The sequence below is a fragment of the Rana temporaria genome, chromosome 6 (assembly GCF_905171775.1).
Source record: "Rana temporaria chromosome 6, aRanTem1.1, whole genome shotgun sequence".
Lineage (NCBI taxonomy): Eukaryota > Metazoa > Chordata > Amphibia > Anura > Ranidae > Rana > Rana temporaria.
In genome coordinates this window covers 39,457,555-39,480,396 of record NC_053494.1, presented here as the reverse complement: position 1 = coordinate 39,480,396, position 22,842 = coordinate 39,457,555, and the positions used below count along the sequence as shown (strand labels likewise).

The 22,842-nt window shown below is 39.9% G+C and overlaps 1 protein-coding gene across 2 annotated transcripts in view; it reads right to left on the bottom strand.

Annotated features, from left to right (window-relative positions):
- The window catches only part of MAD1L1 (mitotic arrest deficient 1 like 1), a 915,026-nt gene that overhangs the window by 351,021 nt on the left and 541,163 nt on the right, over positions 1-22,842 (bottom strand). For both annotated transcript variants that reach the window (XM_040356690.1, XM_040356691.1), the window contains one exon: positions 13,576-13,798. In XM_040356690.1, the coding sequence (XP_040212624.1) occupies positions 13,576-13,798 (223 nt within the window). The remainder of the gene's footprint in view (positions 1-13,575; positions 13,799-22,842) is intronic.

The following is a 22,842-nucleotide window of genomic DNA, read 5'->3' as shown; positions in this document are numbered from 1 at the left end:
GGCGGGAGCCATCGGCAGCGGCGATCGGGTGCTGTCTCCTGCTTGCTGTGGATGCGAGTGAGGGCAAGATGGCCCCCACCCGCAGGGCGGAAGTGACATCAAAACGTCACTTCTGCCCATGCTTCTTAAAGCAATATTTTCTTGTTATTTTTCAAAAGATTTATTTTTTATTTTTTTGCATTTTAGTCTAAATATGAGATCTGAGGTCTTTTTGACCCCAGATCTCATATTTAAGAGGACATGTCATGTTTTTTTCTATTACAAGAGATGTTTACATTCCTTGTAATAGGAATAAAAGTGATCCATTTTTTTTCCAGTGTAAAAATAAATAAAATAAATACAAATAAATAAGAAAACCAAAAAAAACATTTTTTTAAAGCGTCCCGACGAGCTCGCATGCAGAAGCGAACGCATACGTGAGTAGCACGCGCATATGAAAATGGTGTTCAAACCACACAAGTGAGGTATCACCACGATCGTTAGAGCGAGAGCAATAATTCTAGCCCTAAACCTCCTCTGTAGCTCAAAAGATGCAACCTATAGAATTTTTAAGGGTAAAAGTTTGACACCAGTCCATGAGTGGGCGCAATTTTGAATCGTCACATGTTGGGTATCATTTTACTCGGCGTAACATTATCTTTCACAATATATAAAAAAATTGGGCTAACTTTACTGTTGTCTTATTTTTTAATTCAAAAAAGTGATTTTTTTTCCATAAAAAGTGCGCTTGTAAGACCGCTGCACAAATACGGTGTGACAAAAAGTATTACAATGACCGCCATTTTATTCTCTATGGCGTTAGAAAAATAAATATATATAAAAAATATATATAATGTTTGGGGGTTTTAAGTAATTTTCTAGCAAAAAAAAAAACTGTTTTAGTCTTGTAAACGCCAAATCTGAAAAACAGCCAAGGTCCTTAATTGGTTAAAAACTGCTAAGATGTGTACAGATGGCCTCGCAGTCTGCATACCTTTAGCTGTGATTTCCTATTGGAAGTATCTCATCAAAAATAAAAATTTTGTTGCAGAGGATGCCTATCTGACTTATAACTTAAGTGTAAACTTTTGGGAAAATCAGTGAGCCAATCAAACAAGCAGGAAATTACATTTCTGGGGGGACGTTCTGTATACAGTTTGTGTACAGAACACCTCCAGGTTGCTATATTGCATTTCACAGAAAACTACAGCGGCTGCATATTGAAAAGGAAAGATAGTTTTTAATTACATTCAATTACAAAATGACTTGTTGCAATTGTATACCCTTTAAGATTTCTTGGTTGTCCCTTGGCAACTCGCAGTTTCAGCTGCCTCCATATATTTTATATAGGATTAAGATCTAGAGACTGACTAGGCTATTCCATGACCTTAATAATGTGCTTCTTCTTGAGCCACTCCTTTGTTGCCTTGGTGGTATGTTTTGTGTCATTGTCATGTCATGAAAGAACCATCCACGACCCATCTTCAGTGCGTGGGCTGAGGGAAGAAGCTTCTCATCCCAGGTTTTACAAAACATGGCCCCGTCTATTGGCCCCTCAATGCGGCAAAGTCGGCCTGTAGCTTTAGCAGAGAAACCCCCAAAGCATCATGTTTCCACCACTGTGCTTGACTGTAGGGATGGTGTTCTTAGGGTCATGGTCAGCATTTTTTCTTCCTCCAAACACAGCAAATCGAGTTAATACCAAAGTGCTCCACTTTGGCCTCATATAACGATAGAATTTTCTTCCAATCCTTCTCTGAATCATTTAGATGTTCGTTGACATGAGTGTACATGTGCCTTCTTGAGGAGGGGGCCTCACCGTGTTTGGAGGAAGAAAAATGCTAACTATGACCTTAAAAAACACCAACCCTAAAGTCAAGCACGGAGGAGGAAACATTATGCTTTGGGGCCGTTTCTCTGCTAAAAGGTACAGATCAACTTTGCCGCATTGAGGGGCCAATGGATGGGGCCCATGTATTGTAAAATCTTGGATGAGAACCTTCTTTCCTCAACCAGATCTTAATCCTATAGCAAATTTATGGAGGGAGCTGAAACTTCGAGTTGCCAAGCGACAACCAAGAAACCTTAAGGAATTAGAAGAAGATTTGTAAAAAAGAGTGGGCCAAAATCCCTCCTGAGATGTGTGAAAACCTGGTCACTAACTACAAGAAACATCTTACCTCTCTTCTTGACAACAAGGGTTTCTGCACCAAGTCATGTTTTGTTTGGGGATCGAATACTTTTTTTTTACTCACTGAACTGCAACTCAATTTATAACATTTGTATCATGTGTTTTTTTTCTGGATTTTTGGTTGATATTCTGGCTCTATCATTTAAAATACACCTATGGTAAAAAATGATAGACCCTTCATATTTCTGTGTAAATGGAAAATCTGCAGGGGATCAAATATACACCCCCCCCCCCCCCCACTGTACATTGTAGAGAGCACATTTCAAAAATAAGGCCAAGAACAAGGATCTTAAAATCTCTTAATATTTGCATTTTATTTTCCAAGCTGCATGCCTGGAATTCCATAGGATGGAATGGACAAGGGTAATGTTTAGCTAACCTGTGTAATGGCTACCAGCTTCCAGCAATATGTGAACTCCAGTGAATACACAAATGCGCTTAAGCACAGAAAAATATCAGATTCATGGTACCGAAGGCATCTAAACAAACAGTTATATGTAGCAGATACTTTTTCTGTCCTTTTCTAGAGTTACAGTGCAAATGCAGGAAGGGTAAATTGAAACAGAGCACTGTTCACACTTCCTGGTGCTACGTGGTAGTAATGGCCGTCTTTACAGAGATGCCTGGCATCTCTGCATATAATAAAAGAGCTTTTTTTTAAAAAAATACATTCACAACACAACCTTTAAGACCTTGTAACAAATATGTGCTGTGGATTAAACCACAATTTCCTGTGATATTCTTCTATAGATCAACATAAATCTCTTCAAAGTGGTTCATGTTTTAATTAATGCAGTGTTGTTAAGACAATACATTTATCCTGATTACAGTGCACTAGTTGGAAAGAGAAGCAGCTCTTTTGCTTTATACTAACCTTTACTTGTGTGTGGCTCGAGACACCATATGACTATGATAAATGGGGACATGCTGTCAGTGCACCAGTCCATTGACTATGGCAAAAATGCTGCATTTCCTTTTTCTCTTATTTTTTGTTGCATACACAGCAGGTCTAAACTGTAATCTCTGGCTGACGTCACAAGAAGAAAATCAAGGCAGCTTGGGCAGTTTTAGAATGAAGAATAAACATAGGCTGTAAGGCAGGAATTCTCAACTCCTGTCCTCAGGACCCACTAACAGGACAGATTTTAAGAATGGCCTTGGGGAGATGCAGACTAGAATACTGCAATCACTGAGCAGCAAATTATATCATCTGTGATGTATTTCAGTTATCTTGCAAACCTGGCCTGTTGGTGGATCCTAAGGACGGGAGTTGAGAACCACTGCTGTAAGGGATCTTCTGTAAATTATTATTTGTAGGTTTAAATGTTTTTTGGCATTTTAAACTGCCAAAAAGGTCTTCTGTCCATAGATACTAATTACAGATCACAGAGTAGTCCCCTTTGACAATGCCTTCTTAAGCTTTTCTCATGAGAGGAATGAAACCCACTTTGTTTGGGCATTGTTGAGGGTGAGCATATACTTTTAGGCTGAGGTACTGACAGAGATGGCATTTTGCATGGCACGTGTGGTGTACTTGGTTGTGTGACGCTGACCAGGCCCTCCTGCATCATCTCCTCTGTGACAAAAGAACACTGTTGCTGTTTGATCAATGAATCAAAAAATGTGTAACTCTTGCCATCTGCCAAAAAATTACCTCATCTCAGTCTAGGGGGCATCACATTACTAAAAACACTAAAGACTACTTTCTAAAAGGTAAAATGTACAGCTTTTTAGAAAAAAGTATACTGCAGATGTATATTACATGTTAGAAATATATTAATGCAGTAAAAGTTACTGGAATGTCCACTTCAAAAACCTTATTCAGTCCTTACACTGTTTCCTACAATCCTCAGGACAGTATACAGGGCCGCTCAGAGCTCTATTACTTAAACAATGTTGTTGGTCAAACACTGAGAAAATGCTTGCAGGAAGGGATAGCACAGGGATAAACAAATAATTGTGATGCAGCTCTTTCATTATCATCAGATGGGTGAGCAGCATTACCATGACTTCAGGATAGGCAGGGTTGTTGAACTGGAAGGATGAACATGAAGGATGCTTGCAGATATAAGAAACACACAGAACATATACAGTATCTTACAAAAGTGAGTACACCCCTCACATTTTTGTAAATATTTTAATATATCTTTTCATGTGATGACAACAAATGAATAAATGACACTTTTCTACAATGTAAAGTAGTGAGTGTACAGCTTGTATAACAGTGTAAATTTGTTGTCCCCTCAAAAAAAAACTCAACACAGCCATTAATGTCTAAACTGCTGGCAAAAAAAGTGAGTACACCTTTAAGTGAAAATTTCCAAATTGGGCCCTATTAGCCCATTTTCCCTCCCCAGTGTCATGTGACTTGTTAGTGTTACAAGGTCTCCCCTCAAAATAACTCATCACACAGCCATAAATGTCTAAACCACTGGCAACAAAAGTGAGTAAAAGTGAAAATGTCCAAATTGGACCCAATTAGCCATTTCCCTCCCCAGTGTCACAGTGTTAGTGTTACAAAGGTCTCAGGTGTGAGACCTGAGACCTTTGGAATTTCTGCACTTCTCTCTTCTGTCACTAGATGGATGGGTAATTGGTGACATTAGATAAGACAAGGGCATTACAAGGACAGAAAAGGAATAGATGTGGTATCTCAGCTAATGGGCAGTGATCTTCTTGCATCCCTTGGCCTGCTGGGAGAGCCTATTTATTTGGGTAAGGTCAGGTGATTGGGGGTCGGTGCCACCAGTATGGCTGTCTGGGTGGATGTGTGTTGTGCTGCACGGGCTGCTAGGCAGGAGTTTGGGCCTATCCCAAATTGCGGCTTGCAGTCAAACCAGAAGTGACGGTTCTGTTGGCCGGGGAACCTGTCATGGTCAGAGGTAGAGGAGTAGCAGTCGCCACTAATGGACCAACCACCTGGTTACCAGGCACCACAGTGAGTAACTGAAGCAAGTACTGGAGCAGTATTCTCACCAATCGGGGATGGGGAAGAAATGGGAAGCTTTGGCAGGTGCCAAGCCAGGGACCCAGTCAGTGGGGTGATGCTTGAGGAGTATCTGGAGTGCCAAGCCAGTGACCCAGTAGGGAAGCGGGGGTGACGCTTGAGGAAGATACTAAAGAAAGAAGATTGGAAGAGCTCAGGGGATTCAGTGGCAATGAATCAGTAAGTCTAGTGAGAGAGACTGAGAATCTACAAGAAGTGATTGTATAAAAGTAAAGGAGTTTGTTACAATTTGTGTTATAAGAGTGTTGCCATATGAGACAGCACACCTACACATGCTGATGTGGTGTCTTGCTGGATGCCTTTCCCTGCATAGCTGTCTGCCTGTAGAAGTCTCGAAGTCTGCCAATTGACATTGCAACTACCTAAGGGTGTCCTGGCCCTAAACCATCTCTCCCACCATTCTGTTCAAGAGAAAATAAATCTCTTTGCATTCAAGAAGTGTCTGGCACCCATGAATTTGCCTTACATTACACCTACTATGCCTTTTTAAACTTTAACCACTTGAGGACAGAGCCTCTTTTTTAAATGTGATGTTTACAAGTTAAAAACATTTTTTTTTGCTAGAAAATGATTTGGAACCCCCAAACATTATATAAAAAAAAAAAAACCTAGAAAATAAAATGGTGGTCATTCCAATACTTTTTGTCACACCATATTTGCGCTGCGGTCTTAGAAGCACACTGTTTTGGGAAAAAATACACTTTTTTTTTATTAAAAAATAAAACGGTAAAGTTAGCCCTTTTTGTTTTATATTGTGAAAGATAATGTTAAGCCGAGTAAATTTATACCCAACATGTCACGCTTTAAAATTGTGCCCGCTCGTGAAATGGCGAAAAACTTTTACCCTTAAAAATCTCCATAGGTGACCTTTAAAAAATTCTACAGATTGCATGAGATTCAGGCTAAGGCTAGCATTATTGCTCTTGCTCTAACAATCATGGCAATACCTCACATGTGTGGTTTGAACACCATTTTCATATACGGGCGCTGCTCACATATGCAGTCGCTTCTGTGCCTAAGCTCGTCGGGACGGGGCGCTTTAAAAAACATTTTTATCTTATTTATTTTACTTTATTTTATTTATTTTACACAGTTTAAAAAAAAAAAAAGTGTGGGTCACTTTTATTCCTATTTATTCCTATTACTCCCTGATGTAAAGCGCTGCGCAAACTGTTGGCGCTATATAAATCCTGTATAATAATAATAATAATTACAAGGGATGTAAACATCCCTTGTAATATAAAAAAGCATGACAGGCCCTCTTAAATCTGAGATCTGGGGTCAAAAAGACCTCAGATCTCATATTTACACTAAAATGCATTTAAACAATATAAATAAATTGACATTGCTTCCTCCCTGCTATGGTATGGAGATAGGTGAGGGCCATCATGCCCTCACCTCGTATCCATACCCAGCACGAAAGAGGACACGATCGCTTCCGCCGCTACCGAAGGCTCCGGTAAGCTCCGCCGATAACAGGGATCTTGCGGCGAATCTGCCGCAGAGACCACCATTATCGGAAACCGGACCACCACCTGAAGACGAGGATATCTGGGTTATGGCAGCTACTTGCTTTGATAGAGGACTGGATGACAAAGAATTATCTTAAACTCAACGGAGCGAAAACAGAACTTCTCCTGTTTCACGCCAAACGTATGAATCAACCTGCAACAACTTGGACCCCCCCGCCAATTCTGGGCAAAATCATCACCCCTAGCGCCAAAGTCAAAAGTCTTGGGGTCATCTTTGACTCCTACATGACAATGGATGCACAAATAGGGTCAATAGTCAGCGGATCTCACCATCTGCTGCGCCTACTACGCAGACTTACTCCTTTTATTCCCAAGGAAGACATAGCGGTCGTGGTGGGAGCTATTGTAAACTCAAGATTGGACTATGCAAATGCCCTTTACCTCGGACTCCCCAAGTACCAAATCGCTCGTCTGCAAGTCGTTCAAAATACGGCCGCTAGACTTGTGACTGGGAAAAAACCATGGGAATCAATCTCACCTTCACTGAGAGCCCTTCACTGGTTACCAGTAAAAGACAGAATCACTTTTAAAGCACTCTGTCTAACTCATAGATGTATCTATGGGAATGCTCCCCATTATCTATGCGAAAAAATAAAAGCTCATAATCCCAATCGCGTTCTGCGATCCACCAATCAAAATCTCCTCCAGATACCGAAAGCCAACTACAAGTCCAAAGGAGAAAGGAGATTCGCGGTCCAAGGGCCTAGACTATGGAACGCTTTACCAACCAGCATTCGGTTGGAGGAGAACCACTTGACGTTCAGGAGAAAGATCAAGACTCATCTATTTTGATACCAAAGGAGACAGGAACAACAAGCGCCCAGAGGCGATTAAGTTCGCATGTGTTGCGCTATATAAGTTTTCATTCATTCATTCATTCATAACAGAGATATCCCGCTTAAAAGTGCCGATGTATATAGTTGTGTAGCGGTACGGAAGTGGTTAAGATCATTCCGAATTTTAGTAGCCTAGAAATAATTTAAATACAATGTGGTAATGAATATATGATTTAACATTTTGACTATGGATATACTTTAAAGGCTAAGTTTCCTTGCAGATATAATAAATGTGCATTTATTTAATTTTTTTTGGAGCCTGCAGAGCATTGCACTTATGATCAGCAGATGTCAGGCTCCTGCAGACTTTCAGTATAGCTGTCTCCCTGTACCTTCTATACAGGCAGAAAGTTACTGGAGAACAGGAAGATCAATGAACTATGAGAGCACTCACCAGCACTCTCACAGTTTATTGAGAACTATAAGCCATCTGTTACAAAGGCAGACAACAGTTGTAGTTCATTCTTTCACATATCACTCTTTTTAAATTGTGACAGAAAGTCCTAGGAGAAGATCCACCGCCCACAAGCACTCTTTGGTAACATGCTATACCCTAAATACGGGTATATCATGTAACCAGAGGTGAACTTGCACAAGTCATCAAGAGATCAATGTTTAGCCTTGTGGGCAGTAGAAGAGTATTTACTCTCTTTTGCAGGAAGAGCTTTTTAGCCAGCTTTAGTTATCAAACAGTAAATTATATACCAAAATCGACAAACTATCTTTATAAATAAATATTCACAAACAGAAAATTACAATACGAGAAACACTTAAACTTACAATAGCATACTTATAATTGTGTTAGCCATAATATCATGCTCAGAAACATACAGTATCTAGTCAAGAATAGTAATCGTTCCCCTGTAGTTAGGCCCAGGTCCCCCCTAAAATAGTAGACATCAAAGGAAATAACGGACCTCTGATAATACATTTAAATAAGCACTAACTATAAACAATACCAAAAGAAGTATAATTGAACATTTCATCCATCATCAAACCAAATCATGGCAATGCATAAGAACATAAAGACTGTGATGCCAGCATTAGTCAAAGTGACTTTTTGTCATTATGACTAATGCTGGCATCAAACTCTTTTTACGCTTTACTTTATTATATAATGATTTGGTTTGATGATCTGTGAAACGTTAACTTTAACCATTGGATTTGCCAGCATTCTCTTGATATTATTTACGATTAGTGATTTATGTTGAGTATTTATCGTATAAATATAATTCTCTTTGAGATTTGTTTTCCCATTTTTGGGAGGGGTGGGTTTAAAGTAGATTTAATTCCAGAAGATACCATTTATTACAGATTGGGTGCAAATGTGGACACACATTTCAGGTTTAAAAGTAAATGTATTCACTTGCTCTGTGAAATGTTTTTGCACAGGGCATCCCAGATCTTCCTTTTCTCGAGTCCCCTGCCAGCGCTCTGGGCTCCTCCCCCTTTCGTGAGTGCCCCACATAGCAAGCCGTTTGCTGTGGGAGCACTCATGTGTGCTCGCTCACGAGCCGGCTCCATAAGACACAGAGAGCGTGGCTCAGCCCCACCCCATGTGCTGTGGTTGACATCAGAGGGAGCCAATGGCTCCTGCATCTCAGCCAATCATGAAGGAGAGACCCGGGAGAGCCTCGGGTCTTGTGCACATCGCTGGATTGAGATTGGACTTGGGTATTGGGGGGAGTGTGAGGAGGGAGCTGATACAAGTCCAAAGGAGATCGAAGATTTGCAGTCCAGGGACCTCGCCTACTGGAATGCACTACCAACCACCATCCGACTGGCGTCGGACCACTTGGCCTTCAGGAGAAAGATTAAAACCCATCTCTTCTGAGGTCAAGGGGTTCCTTACCCATGAAATGGATACAGCGCCCAGAGGCGATTCAGTTTGCATGTGTTGCGCTTTACAAGTCTGTCACTCACTCACACTGAAGTTTCCTTACCTTCTTTGTGAATACTGACCAAAAATTGGCGCCAGAGATAATGTATATAATATAAAAAGGCACTGTGTTCAAGTGTACAACAATAATGGAAAAAATATATATACACTGTCATTAGAATATAAGACTGCAGAGTGAATCAAATACAAAATAAACATTTAGCAAGCTTAGCGTCCATGTGTGATAAAAATTTCCAACACCAAAACAAATTACTGTTCAAAAACTTCTAATTCTTCCACCACAAGTGCTCAATGGGAAGGTGGCAACTCACCAAAGGTGTTTGATACCTTTTTACAGGATGGTCAAAATGCGCATTTGGAATACCAAATTGATTCCACTGTCAGCACCACTCCACTCCAATTGGCCCGTCGGGCAGAAGCTAGGATGTGAAAAATGACTCCACAGGAGACATGGATAAAAATCTTATAGTATAGCATTTGTAATGAAAGTTTAAAAGCATTAGTAATACAGAACTCACTGTGCCTGGCACTGGGTGTAAACAGCGTGTGCAGATTTGGCTATTCGTACAGCGGTGGCGTGCGATCCACGTCTCTAGTAAAATTTAGTAATCTTGATAACAAATGTCGTTTGAGGCTGTGACCAAACAGGATCCCTTCTACACGTTCTATGGGAATGCCCACTATTACACAACTTTTGGAATAAATATTCACACTGATCACTGACATCACAAGATGCCCAACGGCCCCTTCTCCAGCCCTGGCTATCCTTACTTTAGGAATTGATAAATTCCCACATACAGCCAGAATTATGGCTGTGCACATGCTATCGGCAGCTTGACTAATGATTATGCGCAAATGGAGATGGAGCATAAGGCCAAACGTTACAGATGTCAAACTACAAGTGAACTTGGCTAAAGGTTATGAAGTGTACTTAGTGATTTCAGTCTAATTCCTTTAATCACTTTGCACCCCCAAGTCGTCATATGAGGTCCTTGACTTTGTGGGAGATATCTGAATGATGCCTGCAGCTACAGGCACCATTCAGATATTGGTATTTTCAGCCGGCGATTCCCTACACCACAAGAATGATCATAGCGGCTGTTGTGCCTCTTGATTGTTCTTACGGGAGGTGAGAGGGAACGCCGCCCTCCGGTTGTTCTATTGACTCACCGCTGTGATCGGTGAGTCGGAGAACGGATCCGCTGACCCCGGATGTTGACGATAGAGATTTCTGGCGTACCAAATGGTCGCCGGAGTCTCTATAATTGTCAGAGGCCGGGCGCAATGTTACAACATCACGCCCAGCCTCTGCATTAAAAAAAACAGCGCCGCCTTGACTTGGAAGCTGAGATAGGATTTATTTATTTCAGGCTTCCCAGCCTAGAGGTGAGATGTGGGGTCTTAATGACCGAATATCTCACTGTAAACAGGACCTGTCATGCTTATTCCTATTACAAGGGATGTTTACATTCCTTGTGATAGGAATAAAAGTAATCACATTTTATATTATTTTTTTAAAGTGTCAAAAGTAAAAAGAAAGTATAATTAACAATAATAAAAAATAACGCATACGCAAGTCCTGTCCACATATGACAACAGTGTTTAAACCACACGTGAGGTGTTGCCGCGAACGTTAGAGCGAGAGTAATAATTCTAGCCCCACACCTCCTCTGCAACTCAAAACATTTAACCAGTAAAAAAAAAAAAAATGTAAGCGTCGCCTATGGGGATTTTTAAGTACTGTGGTTTGGCGCCATTCCACGAGCATGTGCAATTTGGAAGCGTGACATGTTAGATGTATCTATTTACTCGGTGTAACTTCATCTTTCACATTATGCAAAAAAAAATGGGCTAACTTTACTGTTTTGTGTTTTTGTAAAGCACCCCCCCCCCCAAAAAAAAACACATTTGAAAAATTGCTACGCAAATACCGTGCAAAATAAAAAGTTGCAATGACCACCATTGTATTCTCTAGGGTCTCTGTTAAAAATATATATATATATATATATAGCTTACAGGTCTTTGATTACTTAGGGGAAGATGTACTAAAACTGGTGCACACAGAATCAGATGCAGCTGTGCACAGTAACCAATCAGCTTTCAATCAACCTTGTTCAATCAAGCTTTGACAATAAAACCTAGAAGTTGATTGATTACTATACTATGCACAGCTGCACCAGATTCTGTGCACACCAGTTTTAGTAAATCTCCCCCATAGTGACAATCACTTTTTAAATATAGGCACCACATTGGCCTTGCATCAATTGATTGGTACCATGTCATTAATTATATGGTCTCTAAGATTAGAGGGGGAGAGTCTCTGACACCCAAATAGATGAGAGGGAGAAATATTTCCAAAAATGACAGCCAAAAAAAAAAAAGTTGACAGCGGTTCTAACTTCCACGCTATTCCCAAAACTATAACAATGCGGCTGGAGTTGGGCAATATTTGCACAATATACTTTTGTTTTAGGGTTTTTCTTTTTCATTAGATTTACCTGTTTGGGGATATTTATTAATAATATAGTGTTATTAATGTGGTGTTATGCTGTGCAGTATTGTGTTGTGGATGTAATTTTTTTTTTACATTTTGTAAAAATGTTCAGCAGGTTCAACACATTTTTTTTATGTAAGTGTGAGGCAAGGTATTGGAAACATTCTAACGTTCTCACATCATTAATACAGATGCTGAAGCAGCTGCCAAAAGTAAGATGATGGATTATTTCCCAGTAAAACTAATGCCACCAGAACATTTGCATAAATTATTCATTTGTTTATTTGTGCATTACATGTTTGGTCTTTCAAGAATGAGTGGATGCAATACAGTTTCAAAGATGTACAAATGTTTGCTCTGCTGTGACTGTAGCTCTGTAGGGTGTCTAGAATAATTTCTAAAACAACAGTACTTAAAGAAGGACCCCATCCAACATCACTAATGCCGCGTCCAGACCATCACTTTATGTGATGAAAAAAAAAACGAAGTTTTTAAAAACGTCACTTTAAATGACCGTGTGTGGGGGAAAACGTCGTTTTATGTCTTCTGAAAAACGACAAAAAAAAAAATTGAAGCATGCTTTAATTTTATGTGTCGTTTTTCAAAACGTCGTTTTTTACTTCACAGAAATTGACCGTGTGTAGCAAAAAACGTTGTTTAAAACTACGTTTTTACACCCGCGAATGCCCAGAAGCTAGTTATGAAGCGAGCTTCAATAGAAAAACGTGGTGAACGTAACCTCGCTTTGCTAGAACATTGTGAGAAAAACGATGGTGTGTAGGCAACTTCGTCTTTGAAAATTGAAGTTTCAAAAACGTCGTTTTTTACTTCACAGAAAATGACGTTTTTTTTCATCACATAAAGTGATGGTGTGTATGCGGCATTAATCTGTATTTGGTGAAAAGGCAAGACGGCATTCTTTGTATATAATCGTAAATTCATTTAAGGTGGACATAAACTCAGCAAGAGGAAATTCACTATGTTATAGGGAACATCTAGAAATGTGCCTTTTGTCTTGCATTCCTCATCTCTTCTGATACCAAAAGAGACAGGAACAACAAGCGCCCAGAGGCGATTTAGTTCGCATGTGCCGCGCTATACAAGTTCTTCATTCATTCATTCATTCATTCCTCCTGTAATATAGCACTGCACTTTTCTGGAATGTGAGTGTGCCAAAGCACTCCTACAGCTCCAGCCTCATAGCTCAATATCTGCAGCATGAGATCTAAGGCACGGCTGTCTCTGACCTCTGGTCTGAGCTTCTAGTTTCAGGAGATGTAGAAGCAGATTTGGTGATGGCAATACTAAATACTGTGCTGCTTACTGTTCTCCGTGCTGGAGGCTCTGACATGAGGAAGCAAACCCCTGCCTTTACCAAGATGGCCAGCTCTACAAAGAGACACAGTGAAAACAAAAGGCATGGTGAATCAGTAATGCGGAAAATATCAGCTGCAGGGAAACCACAGGCAATGCTGGTCACCAGCATTCTGTTCTTTGCCCGTTTTATTTTGGAAACAGCTGCCAGGTCAGTACATTTAGTTATAATCCTTTAAAAAAAAAAAAATTATCCAAGCATGAAGATAATGCAGTGTGGAAGTAGAAAGTACACAATGAGTGACAAAACATTGTCACTTACCTGAAACTTCCTGTGAAGATGACTGAATGGTCCCTGCAGCCTCCAGTTTGACAGGGACAGGCGATCCTCCTTCCAATACATTAACCAGCTCTCTCAGCTTACTGCACTCATCCTGCAGTTGCTGCACTTCCTCTTTACGACGTTGCTTCTCAGCTTTCTGAGCTTTCTGAGCTGGATTGATGCTCAGATGAACCACCTTTACTTCAGCTGGATCATACGAACCCTAAATCACACAAAAAAACAAAAAGTGGTTATGTATTAACCACTTCAGAAGATTTTACCCTCTTCATGACTGCGCCATGTTTGCTATTTATCACTGTGCTACTTTAACTGCGGTCATACAACGCTGTACCGACACAACATGTATATAATTTTTTCCCCACGAAGAGCTTTCTTTTGGTGATAATTAAAGGGGTTGTAAAGGTTCGTCTTTTATTTTCTAAATTGGTTCCTTGAAGCTAGTGCATTGTTGGTTCACCTACCTTTTCTTTTGATTTCCTTTCAAAATGTTTTTTTTTTCTTTGTTTGAATTTCTCATTCCTGTTTCTCCCCAGTAAGCCTTCCACCATCACCGAGTGGTGGAAAGTCATTTAGAACAGCTTACTGAGGAGGAACAGGAAGTGAGAAATTCAAACAAAGAAAACAAACATTTAGAAGGGAAATTTAAGGAAATGTGTGTGAACCAACAATGCACTACTGTAGCTTAAAGTAACCTATTTAGAAAATAAAAAACAAACCTTTACAACCCCTTTAAATTACCACAGTTTTTTTTATCATTTACAATCTAAACAACAATCCCAAAAATGTTGAAAAAAAAAAAAAAAAAAAACAATATTTTTCACTTTCTGACATAAAATATATCCAATGAAAAACAATAACATTTCTTAAAAGATTGAGGCCAAAATGCATTCTGCTACATGTCTTGGTTTATATGGATTGGTTTTGTCAAAGTCACAGCGTCTACAAACAATGGTATATATACAGAATTTTTTTTATTTTTTACCTTTTCATGGGAATGGCGGTGATCAGCGACTTATAATAGGACCGCAATAGTACTGTATAAATCTTAACACTTTTTGGAAACTGACTGACACTGACAAAACCAGTGACACTAATAATTTACGCTGTCACTGTACTAATGATACTAGCTGGGAAGGGGTTACCATCTAGGGCGATCATAGGGTAACTGTGTGCCAAGCAATGTTTTTACTAAGCAACGTGTCAGATTTTACTTCCTGCTTTGCAGGGAGGAAAACAAAAAACAGCACATCACTGCTGTCTATAGAGAGCCCTGTGTTGACTAACACAGGGCTCTCTTCTGTCATTCGCTCAGCTGATCAGCGGGTTCCAGCCATAAATTATTTTTTTGGGACCTACTAAATCAGCTTATGTTGTAGCGAATTACGTACGTTTCTTACCCAGGGTTGCAAATCACATATATTTATGTGGTCCTGCAGAGTTGAGCTGCACTGTTGCAGTAAAGATACAGGAGGCAGTTGGCAAGTGGTTAAGAATAGTGAACAAAACAATGTTGTTCCTAATAGTAGAAAGATTGAAGATACATTCTACGTTTTTAACCATACGGTAAAAATAATACTTGTCTGGTTGCCATATGCCATTGATAGATGAGGTCTACAGTTTATTTTATGAACATACTAATTAGTCCAGGGGAGATGTTTGCCCTGAGCCACACTGCATCTCCTGTAGGCTTGAAAATGACAGCAGACTTGTTCTCTGTAACAATTAGAAATTGAAAGAAAGGATTTGACTGGCTGCTAAAAGTAACAATGTTTTTTTTTTTATTCTTCTAACACTTAATATGAGGCTCCCAAGCATCTGATTATAAAGGTGTTTTAAAGTACATGCAAACCCAATTGTTAAAATGAATATAAGCTTCAGCATGTTAATATGGGTTTGAAAGTAATTTCCAATGTTTTTCTCTGTAGCTTTCTTTACAATTTTTATAGGATATCAACGCTCAATCTGTCACCACTCGTCACCCTGTCACACACAATCTCAAAAAATGATTTTAAGCAGCTATTTCAATGCTCACTTCACAGGCATGTTCCAGATTGTTGCCATCAGGATGCCCTCTCTGAGTTATTTGTAAAGTTGTGAAGTGCATGCCTAACAGAAAGTGGCTGCAGGAGATAAGTAGCACCAATATGTGACAATGAATAAAGAATGTGCAAAAAAAAAAAGAGTCAATACCTTATGATACACATTGCTTTAGCAAACTACAGTAAATGCACCTCAGTTAGGGTTGACATGTATGTTAGGTAAGGAGATGGTCTCATATGCACTGTTGCCTGCTGCTTGGTATCTGTTTGCTCGGGTACCAATGCTTTCATATGAGGATTAGGAATAGGCTTGGGCATGTTCGGGATCCCACCAGGAAGCCGACACTGCACACAGCTAACAGGCAGGCAGTGAGACTGTGCAGCTGAAAAGATCGGGAAATTAATCATTCCCTGTGATTAGCCGTGTGTAGTGTCGGCTTCCTGGCAGGATCAGGCAGGTGGGATCCCGAACATGCCCAAGCCAATCTCTAATGAGGATTGATAGTTATTGGTATTAACTGGAGGCTTTCACCAAGCTGCTTTTTCACATCCCCAGCAGCAAGGGAGCAAGGAGACAAGTATACAATTCTGAACATTGACCTATTGTTTTGTTGCGCATGGAGAAAAGTGTCAATCTATACCCACTGCATGTGACTGGCTTTTGTACAGCAACATCTTGCCAATTAGGAAAGTCTGGAGTTCCTGATCATGTGATCTCAGCTATCGTCTCCTTAGCACTGACTGAAACCCTAGGTCTGTGTCTTAAAGTTAAAGGGGTTGTAAAGAGACAGTTTTTTTTTTAAATAACAAATGTGTTATACTTACCTCCACTGTGCAGCTAGTTTTGCACAGAGTGGCCCCAATCCACGTCTTCTGGGGTCCCTAGGGGGCTGTCTCTGGTCCTGCCTGCAAGAACTTTCCACCTTCATGTGAGCAATCTAGCATGGTGGCAAGTTATTGTGGGCGCTCTCCCGTGATACAGCCGTACATTGTATCACTCGGGCCAGCCCCCGGCGCACCGCGTCATTGCATATGATTGACAGCAGTGCAAGCCAATGGCTGTGCTGCTTTCAATCCATCCACTCTAGTCAATCAACGACCAGGATGAGCGGCAAAGAGGACTTCAGGGGCGAGAGCCGCAGGTGGACAAGCTCGGGTAAGTAAAAACGGGGGGATGGGGGGGCCGGTATTGTCGGATGTTTTTTCACCTTAATGAATAGGATGCATTAAGGTGAAAAAACACGTACCTTTAGTGTCCCTTTAAACTAAAGTCTTGTTTTTTTCTGTTAAAAATAACTAACATGTTATACTCACCTGCCCGTGCAGTGGTTTTGCACAGAGAGTCTGGATCCTCCTCTTCTCGAATCCCTCTTCAGCCACAGCTCCCTTTGCCCATTCAGACACAGAGCCACAGCCGGGGCCCACCCCCTTTATCTCCATATTGGCTGACTGACTTTGATTGACAGCAATGGGAGCCATTGGCACAACACTGCTGTCTCAGCCAATAAGGAGGGTGGCCAAGGCAGCCGAGACACTCCTACAACATTACGGGATCTAGATGGGGCTCATGTAAGTATTAGGGGGACCGGGAGGGGCTATTGCACACAGAAGGCTTTTTATCTTAATGCATAAAAATAAAAAAAAATAAAACCTTCTGCCTTTACAATCACTTTAAATCTCAAGAGATGTCAGAGAGCTTGACGAAAATTAATCCAGAAAGAAATACCTTTCTGCACAGCCTGAACGTACTCCAAGATAGACAGTGATTCTAGTAATCCTCATTTTTACAAACCAAAAGCATAATATATCAGTTTTTTTTTTTGCGTTTAGTTGCAATATTTTGCCATCCATTTAAGTTTTCGGATACAGAGGATGTAGCTCATTGTACGTTCTTAGACAATGTATGAATCTAGCAGAAAAACTCCACCCTCAGGCATCCAACCAGATTGAAGCACTCAGTTGTGGGTAGGGTAGTTATTTAAACAATTGCTCTTTCCCCTAGAGCACACAGTGTTGTACAGAGTGTTACTTAAGCAAATGACTCTTACAAAAAAGGCAGAGAAAATATTCATGGCCAGTAAGCATCTCCTACATGTTGTTGACCATGACTTGGTCAAGAAACTACACAGGAAAAAAAAAACTTATACTAAATATATTATCTGGATTACCTGTTATAAAAAAAAAGATATATATATTATCTGGTGTAAATGATGAGACAGTGTGTCCTTAAAATGAGTCATATCACACCTAGAGAGTTGTAAATGTTCAAAGACACTAATAAAACTATAATAATCTTGCAATGCATAGCTCAGATTATAAAACCAGATCTCCATGCACCTACAAATACAACACCCCGGGAACATAGGACCTATTAATCTCTCAAGTGTAAGTATGAAAACCAACAAAGTCATTACAGGAGAAAATTAATGACTGCAGCTACTGATCAAACTTATCAAACCAGAAAGCAGACAAGATACAACCGATATTAAACCTTTGGGATATCATAGGGTACAAGGCAGATAGATGTGCACAATCTGATATTCCCTGGTACCCCTGGTAGTTCCGTTTGTTCAAACATGTTGTATACCCAAAACTATGCCTCTGACTCTTAGCCATAATATGTGAAAGGAAGGGCTGGCCTAAAAATATAATTGAAGTCTGCACGCAATAACAAGCATACTGATGGTTGAAAGACACATTATTGGGGTATACCTAAGTGAAAGGAACTTTGTTCAGTTTTGCATTGTATAACCAAATCAGTAGGACCAAGATGTGCCCTTAGAGGGCCGTTCTAGTCATGCAGCTACATACTGCATACAGTTAACCACTTCCATACCGGGCTTATTTTGGCACTCCTCTCCTACATGCAAAAATCATAATTTTGTTGCTAGAAAAGAACTCAGAACCCCCAAACAATATATATGTTATTTTAGCAGACACCATAGGGAATAAAATGGCGGTCATTGCAACTTTTTATCTCACACAGTATTTGCGCAATCATTTTTCAAAACGCCTTTTCTTGGGGAAAACACGGTTTCATGAATTAAAAAATAACATAACAGTAAAGTTTGCCTATTTTTTTTGTATAATGTGAAAGATGAGTAAATAGATACCTAACTTGTCACACTTTAAAATTGCAAACACTCATGGCATGGCGCCAAACTTCACTACTTAAAAATCTCCGTAGGCGTTGCTTATTTTTGTTTTTACAGGTTACCAGTTTAGAGTTACAGAGGAAATCTAGTTCTAGAATTGTTGCTGGCGCTCTTTACATAAGTGAGTGGGACTTGCTTATGTGTTCGCTTCGGAGCGCGAGCTAGTGGGGATAAGGGCATTTAGAAAAAAAAAATAAAATAATATATATATATATATATATATATATATATATATATATATATATATATATATATATATATAATGTTACTTAATTTATTTAAATTTTTACACTTATTTTTTAAAAACATTTTTTTGATCACTTTCATTCCTATTACAAGGAATGTGAACATCTCTTGTAATAGGATTGGTTCGTGACAGGTACTCTTTATGGATAAGACCCCACATCTCTCCTCCAGGCTGGAAAGCATGAGATTGTGAAAAAAAATTCATGGATCTCATGCTTTCAGCGGCGATTCCAGCTTTGTTTACATTCCAGTACCCGGGTGTGAGGTCATAACATCGCGGCCGAGCCGCCGACGATCAGAGATGACTGGTGACCAGATGGTCACCAGTCATCTCTATGCCTCTCATCCGGCGCCGGCAGATCGTTTCTCCAGGTCTCCAATGGCACGGGAGAGCCCGGAGAAGCACCGGATGGCGGGGGGTGGGGGGGTTGTCCCCTTCCGTCGCCTATAAGAACGATCAAGCGGTGGAACTGCCACTATGATTGTTCTTATGGTGCACAGAATCGCCGGCTGAAGAGATGGATATCTGAATGATGCCTGTAGCTGCAGGCATCTTTCAGATATCCCCACTGAAAATCCAGGACGTCATACGACGTCCTTGGGCGGGAAGTGGTAAAAGCAGATTTATTAAAGTGTAACTAAAGGCAGAACTAATTTTTTTTTTTTGATAGAGTGGAATGGGATTCAAATACATGCCAGTTTTTATTGATTTCTGTGCCCGTTCGGTATTTGAACTCTCTCTAATTGTCCCGTTTACCGTTAATAAAGGGGAAATATTCCAGTGGCGACACTAGTCCTGGTGAGTCAAAAGGATTCCTTTACTGTGGAGGGATTTTTTCTCACTCCCTGTTTTTGCCATGTAACAGGAAATGAAGGGAAATCTCCCCTATGGGACACAGATGGAAAAAGAAAAGTTGACAAGGGTTATAACTCTCCATTACTCTATCATTACTCTATAAAAAGTTTGCCATTAATTACACTTCAAGTAATGAACACTGGTGATCAATGTCTCCTGCTGTTATATAGATCATGGTACAAGGAAGTCACTGACACTTTTTAAGAGCCTGTAATTGTTCAGAATGTCTCATAAAATGTATCATCTTCGGTTTTTCACTGCCCTGCGCCAAAGTTAACTATCTCCCTAACTGCCTTTTATGGTCCTCTTAGGCAGGACTTAAAGTGGAGGTTCCATAAAAAAAAAACAATTTTGCTTTAAACTCTAGCTTACGACTAAAAAAGAAAAAAAAAATGAAATTTTTTTTTTACTCATCTGGAAATGCCTGTTGCTATGCGGTCCCACGAAATCTGCCTTTGAATCCACCTAGGATTCTGACATCATCTCCCTCTAATGCTCCTGGGAAATGTGTGTCATTTCCCAGGATAAAGTGCGCTGTCCAATTATCACTCCCCATCCAAGACTTCCAGGAAATAAGTGCCTGTAGGCTTCACATTTCCCACAACCAAACGGTGTGGACATAGTTTTATAAACTATCTTTTTTGAATATCTATGGGGATCGGCGGCGGATTGTAAAATAGTAAGTGACCAGATTTATATTATAAAAATGCAGGATGAAAGGACATACATTTAAAAAATGCTAATTGTGGTTGTAACTCCGCTTTAATAAGCACACCAGCTTCCTAACAAATATCCCTGTGAAATTATTTTAAACAATTGGTATTTATGCTTTCCCTGGGACATAACCCGTTGAAAGTGGAGCTTGCCACTGTAGGTTTTATCGTTGGCCAACACAGAATTTTTTTTTGGAGGGCAGATCAACTTCAATTATGAAACAGAGAAATATGAGAGCTTCAAAAGTTACAGTAAGCTGACAATTTGGAAGTTGTGTGTTAGAAAAAAACTGAGCACTACTGGTCTGGAAAACAAAGTATTTACAGCAGCTGGGCAAGAGGGTAAAGCACATACAGTACATAGCATAGCAATAACGCACTGAACACCTTAATTCTGCACAAGGCATGTTTGTACCTAATGTGACCATTGAATGCAGAAGCAATGATGTGAAGAAGAGGGTAACTTTATTTAAAAGTAATCATAACAAATAGAACATTGTAACCTGACCAGATGTCCCTTAAGATTTCTGTGGCTCTATTTCCAGTTGCTAGTCAATCTCCATTGCTGGAGCAGAAGTCGTAACAAGCTCACAAGTGCATAAAGTGTTATTGCTCTAGTCTGAGAAATTTCAGAGTGCATTGTCTGGTAAACTTTATCATTTTAACAACCTCACAGGACCCAAATACACAGTTGACACGGAGCATTTACACCTTCCACTTGTAGGCAGCTGGCGGTAAGATTTATGGCAAACAACTTACCAGGAGACTAGACTTCAGCCCTCCAAATTAGACTGTAAACAGCTGTAACAAGCTAAGCTGAGCTGGATACTTCAGCAATGACAAGACCTCAGAGCCACGCTCTAATTCGAGCAGAATGGAGCACGTTGCAATATGGAGCAGGTGATTACAGGCTGGCTGAGATTTATATGTTCAGCCATAAACCAAAACAGCTACCACTAATAACAGAGAAAGTAAAGGTCGTCCTCCCAAACTATCACATGGCGTACGGAGCATAAAACAGAAACAGTACTTTCAGCTACTCACAAATGGCAACTGATAGCGGTACTAAATGCAAAAGCAATTATTAGATTGCAACCTATTAATTATTCGATAAGGAGGCTGCATTCATTGTATTTTATGGGGCTTTTTCTCCTTTATTTTCACCTGGTAACCTGGCCAGTAAGTTTGTCGTTTCTATAAATGACAAGGTCTCTTGCAGATATTTTAGGTACAGAGATGAGACAAACGATTCAACACTGAAAGGGGTGGTTACAGTACACTGATCAGTTTTATGTAAAACCTGTATCCCAAAATAAAGAAAACTGTTTGCTCTAACTGCTTATAAGGTGTTAGCTGGAGCTTGGCTTCAGTTTGCTAGTGTATCACTTCCCTCCCCCCTGACTGCCAATGCCGCTACCGAAAAACAGGCCCCCTGTGCTGCTTTATCCAAAGTGGGGGCACTCAAATGCAGGTGGTGTGCTGCCGGCCAGATTAACAGGGAAAATCTGAAAAATAAAGAAATAAATGTAGCAGCCACATCTAATGATTAGTATGCTGCATTATATTGCCATTTTTGGTTTTGATATGGCTTTAATTCCAAACACACACTAAAACTAGCAGAAAATTAATAAAATATTATACATGTTTTTTTAGTTTATATTTGTCTTCCATTATTACAGCTTTTAAAATGTGTAGCTGTGGAGGAGTTGTACGGATAGCAGCTGTTTTGCCACCATCTATCACGTGACTGCTTGAAGCCACACTTACCAACATGCAAAAAGCAATAAGCAGAGAGTAGTAAAGTGTGTGCTGATATAGGTAAATATTGGCCTTAGCACGTGCCTTCTTTGTTAGCAAGTTACTGGCAAGTAAAGAGCTAGACACTGCAAATTTGTCTCATGTAAGTACATAAAATGGCGTGTCAAGGGCTAGAATTATAGTATATGCATTTCCATTATGTGTTTAGCCGATATGCTCACCAACTCATAGTCTAGTAGTCTCATAATCATGTTACCAAATTGCATTTCTGAAAAACAGATTGGAGGTGGTAGAAAAAGAGACATCCCATATATGCAGATGTTAAATACTAGAAGGAAATTAGCAGTTCTAAAGCTGCACAAAGGTATAGATATTATAATGTTGTATTTTTTAGGATAACATTGCATAGAAAAAAGTCTATATCCTTATTTTATCCCATGTCAAATCTTCTAAGTAAAGTGATTCAAAAATGAACATGA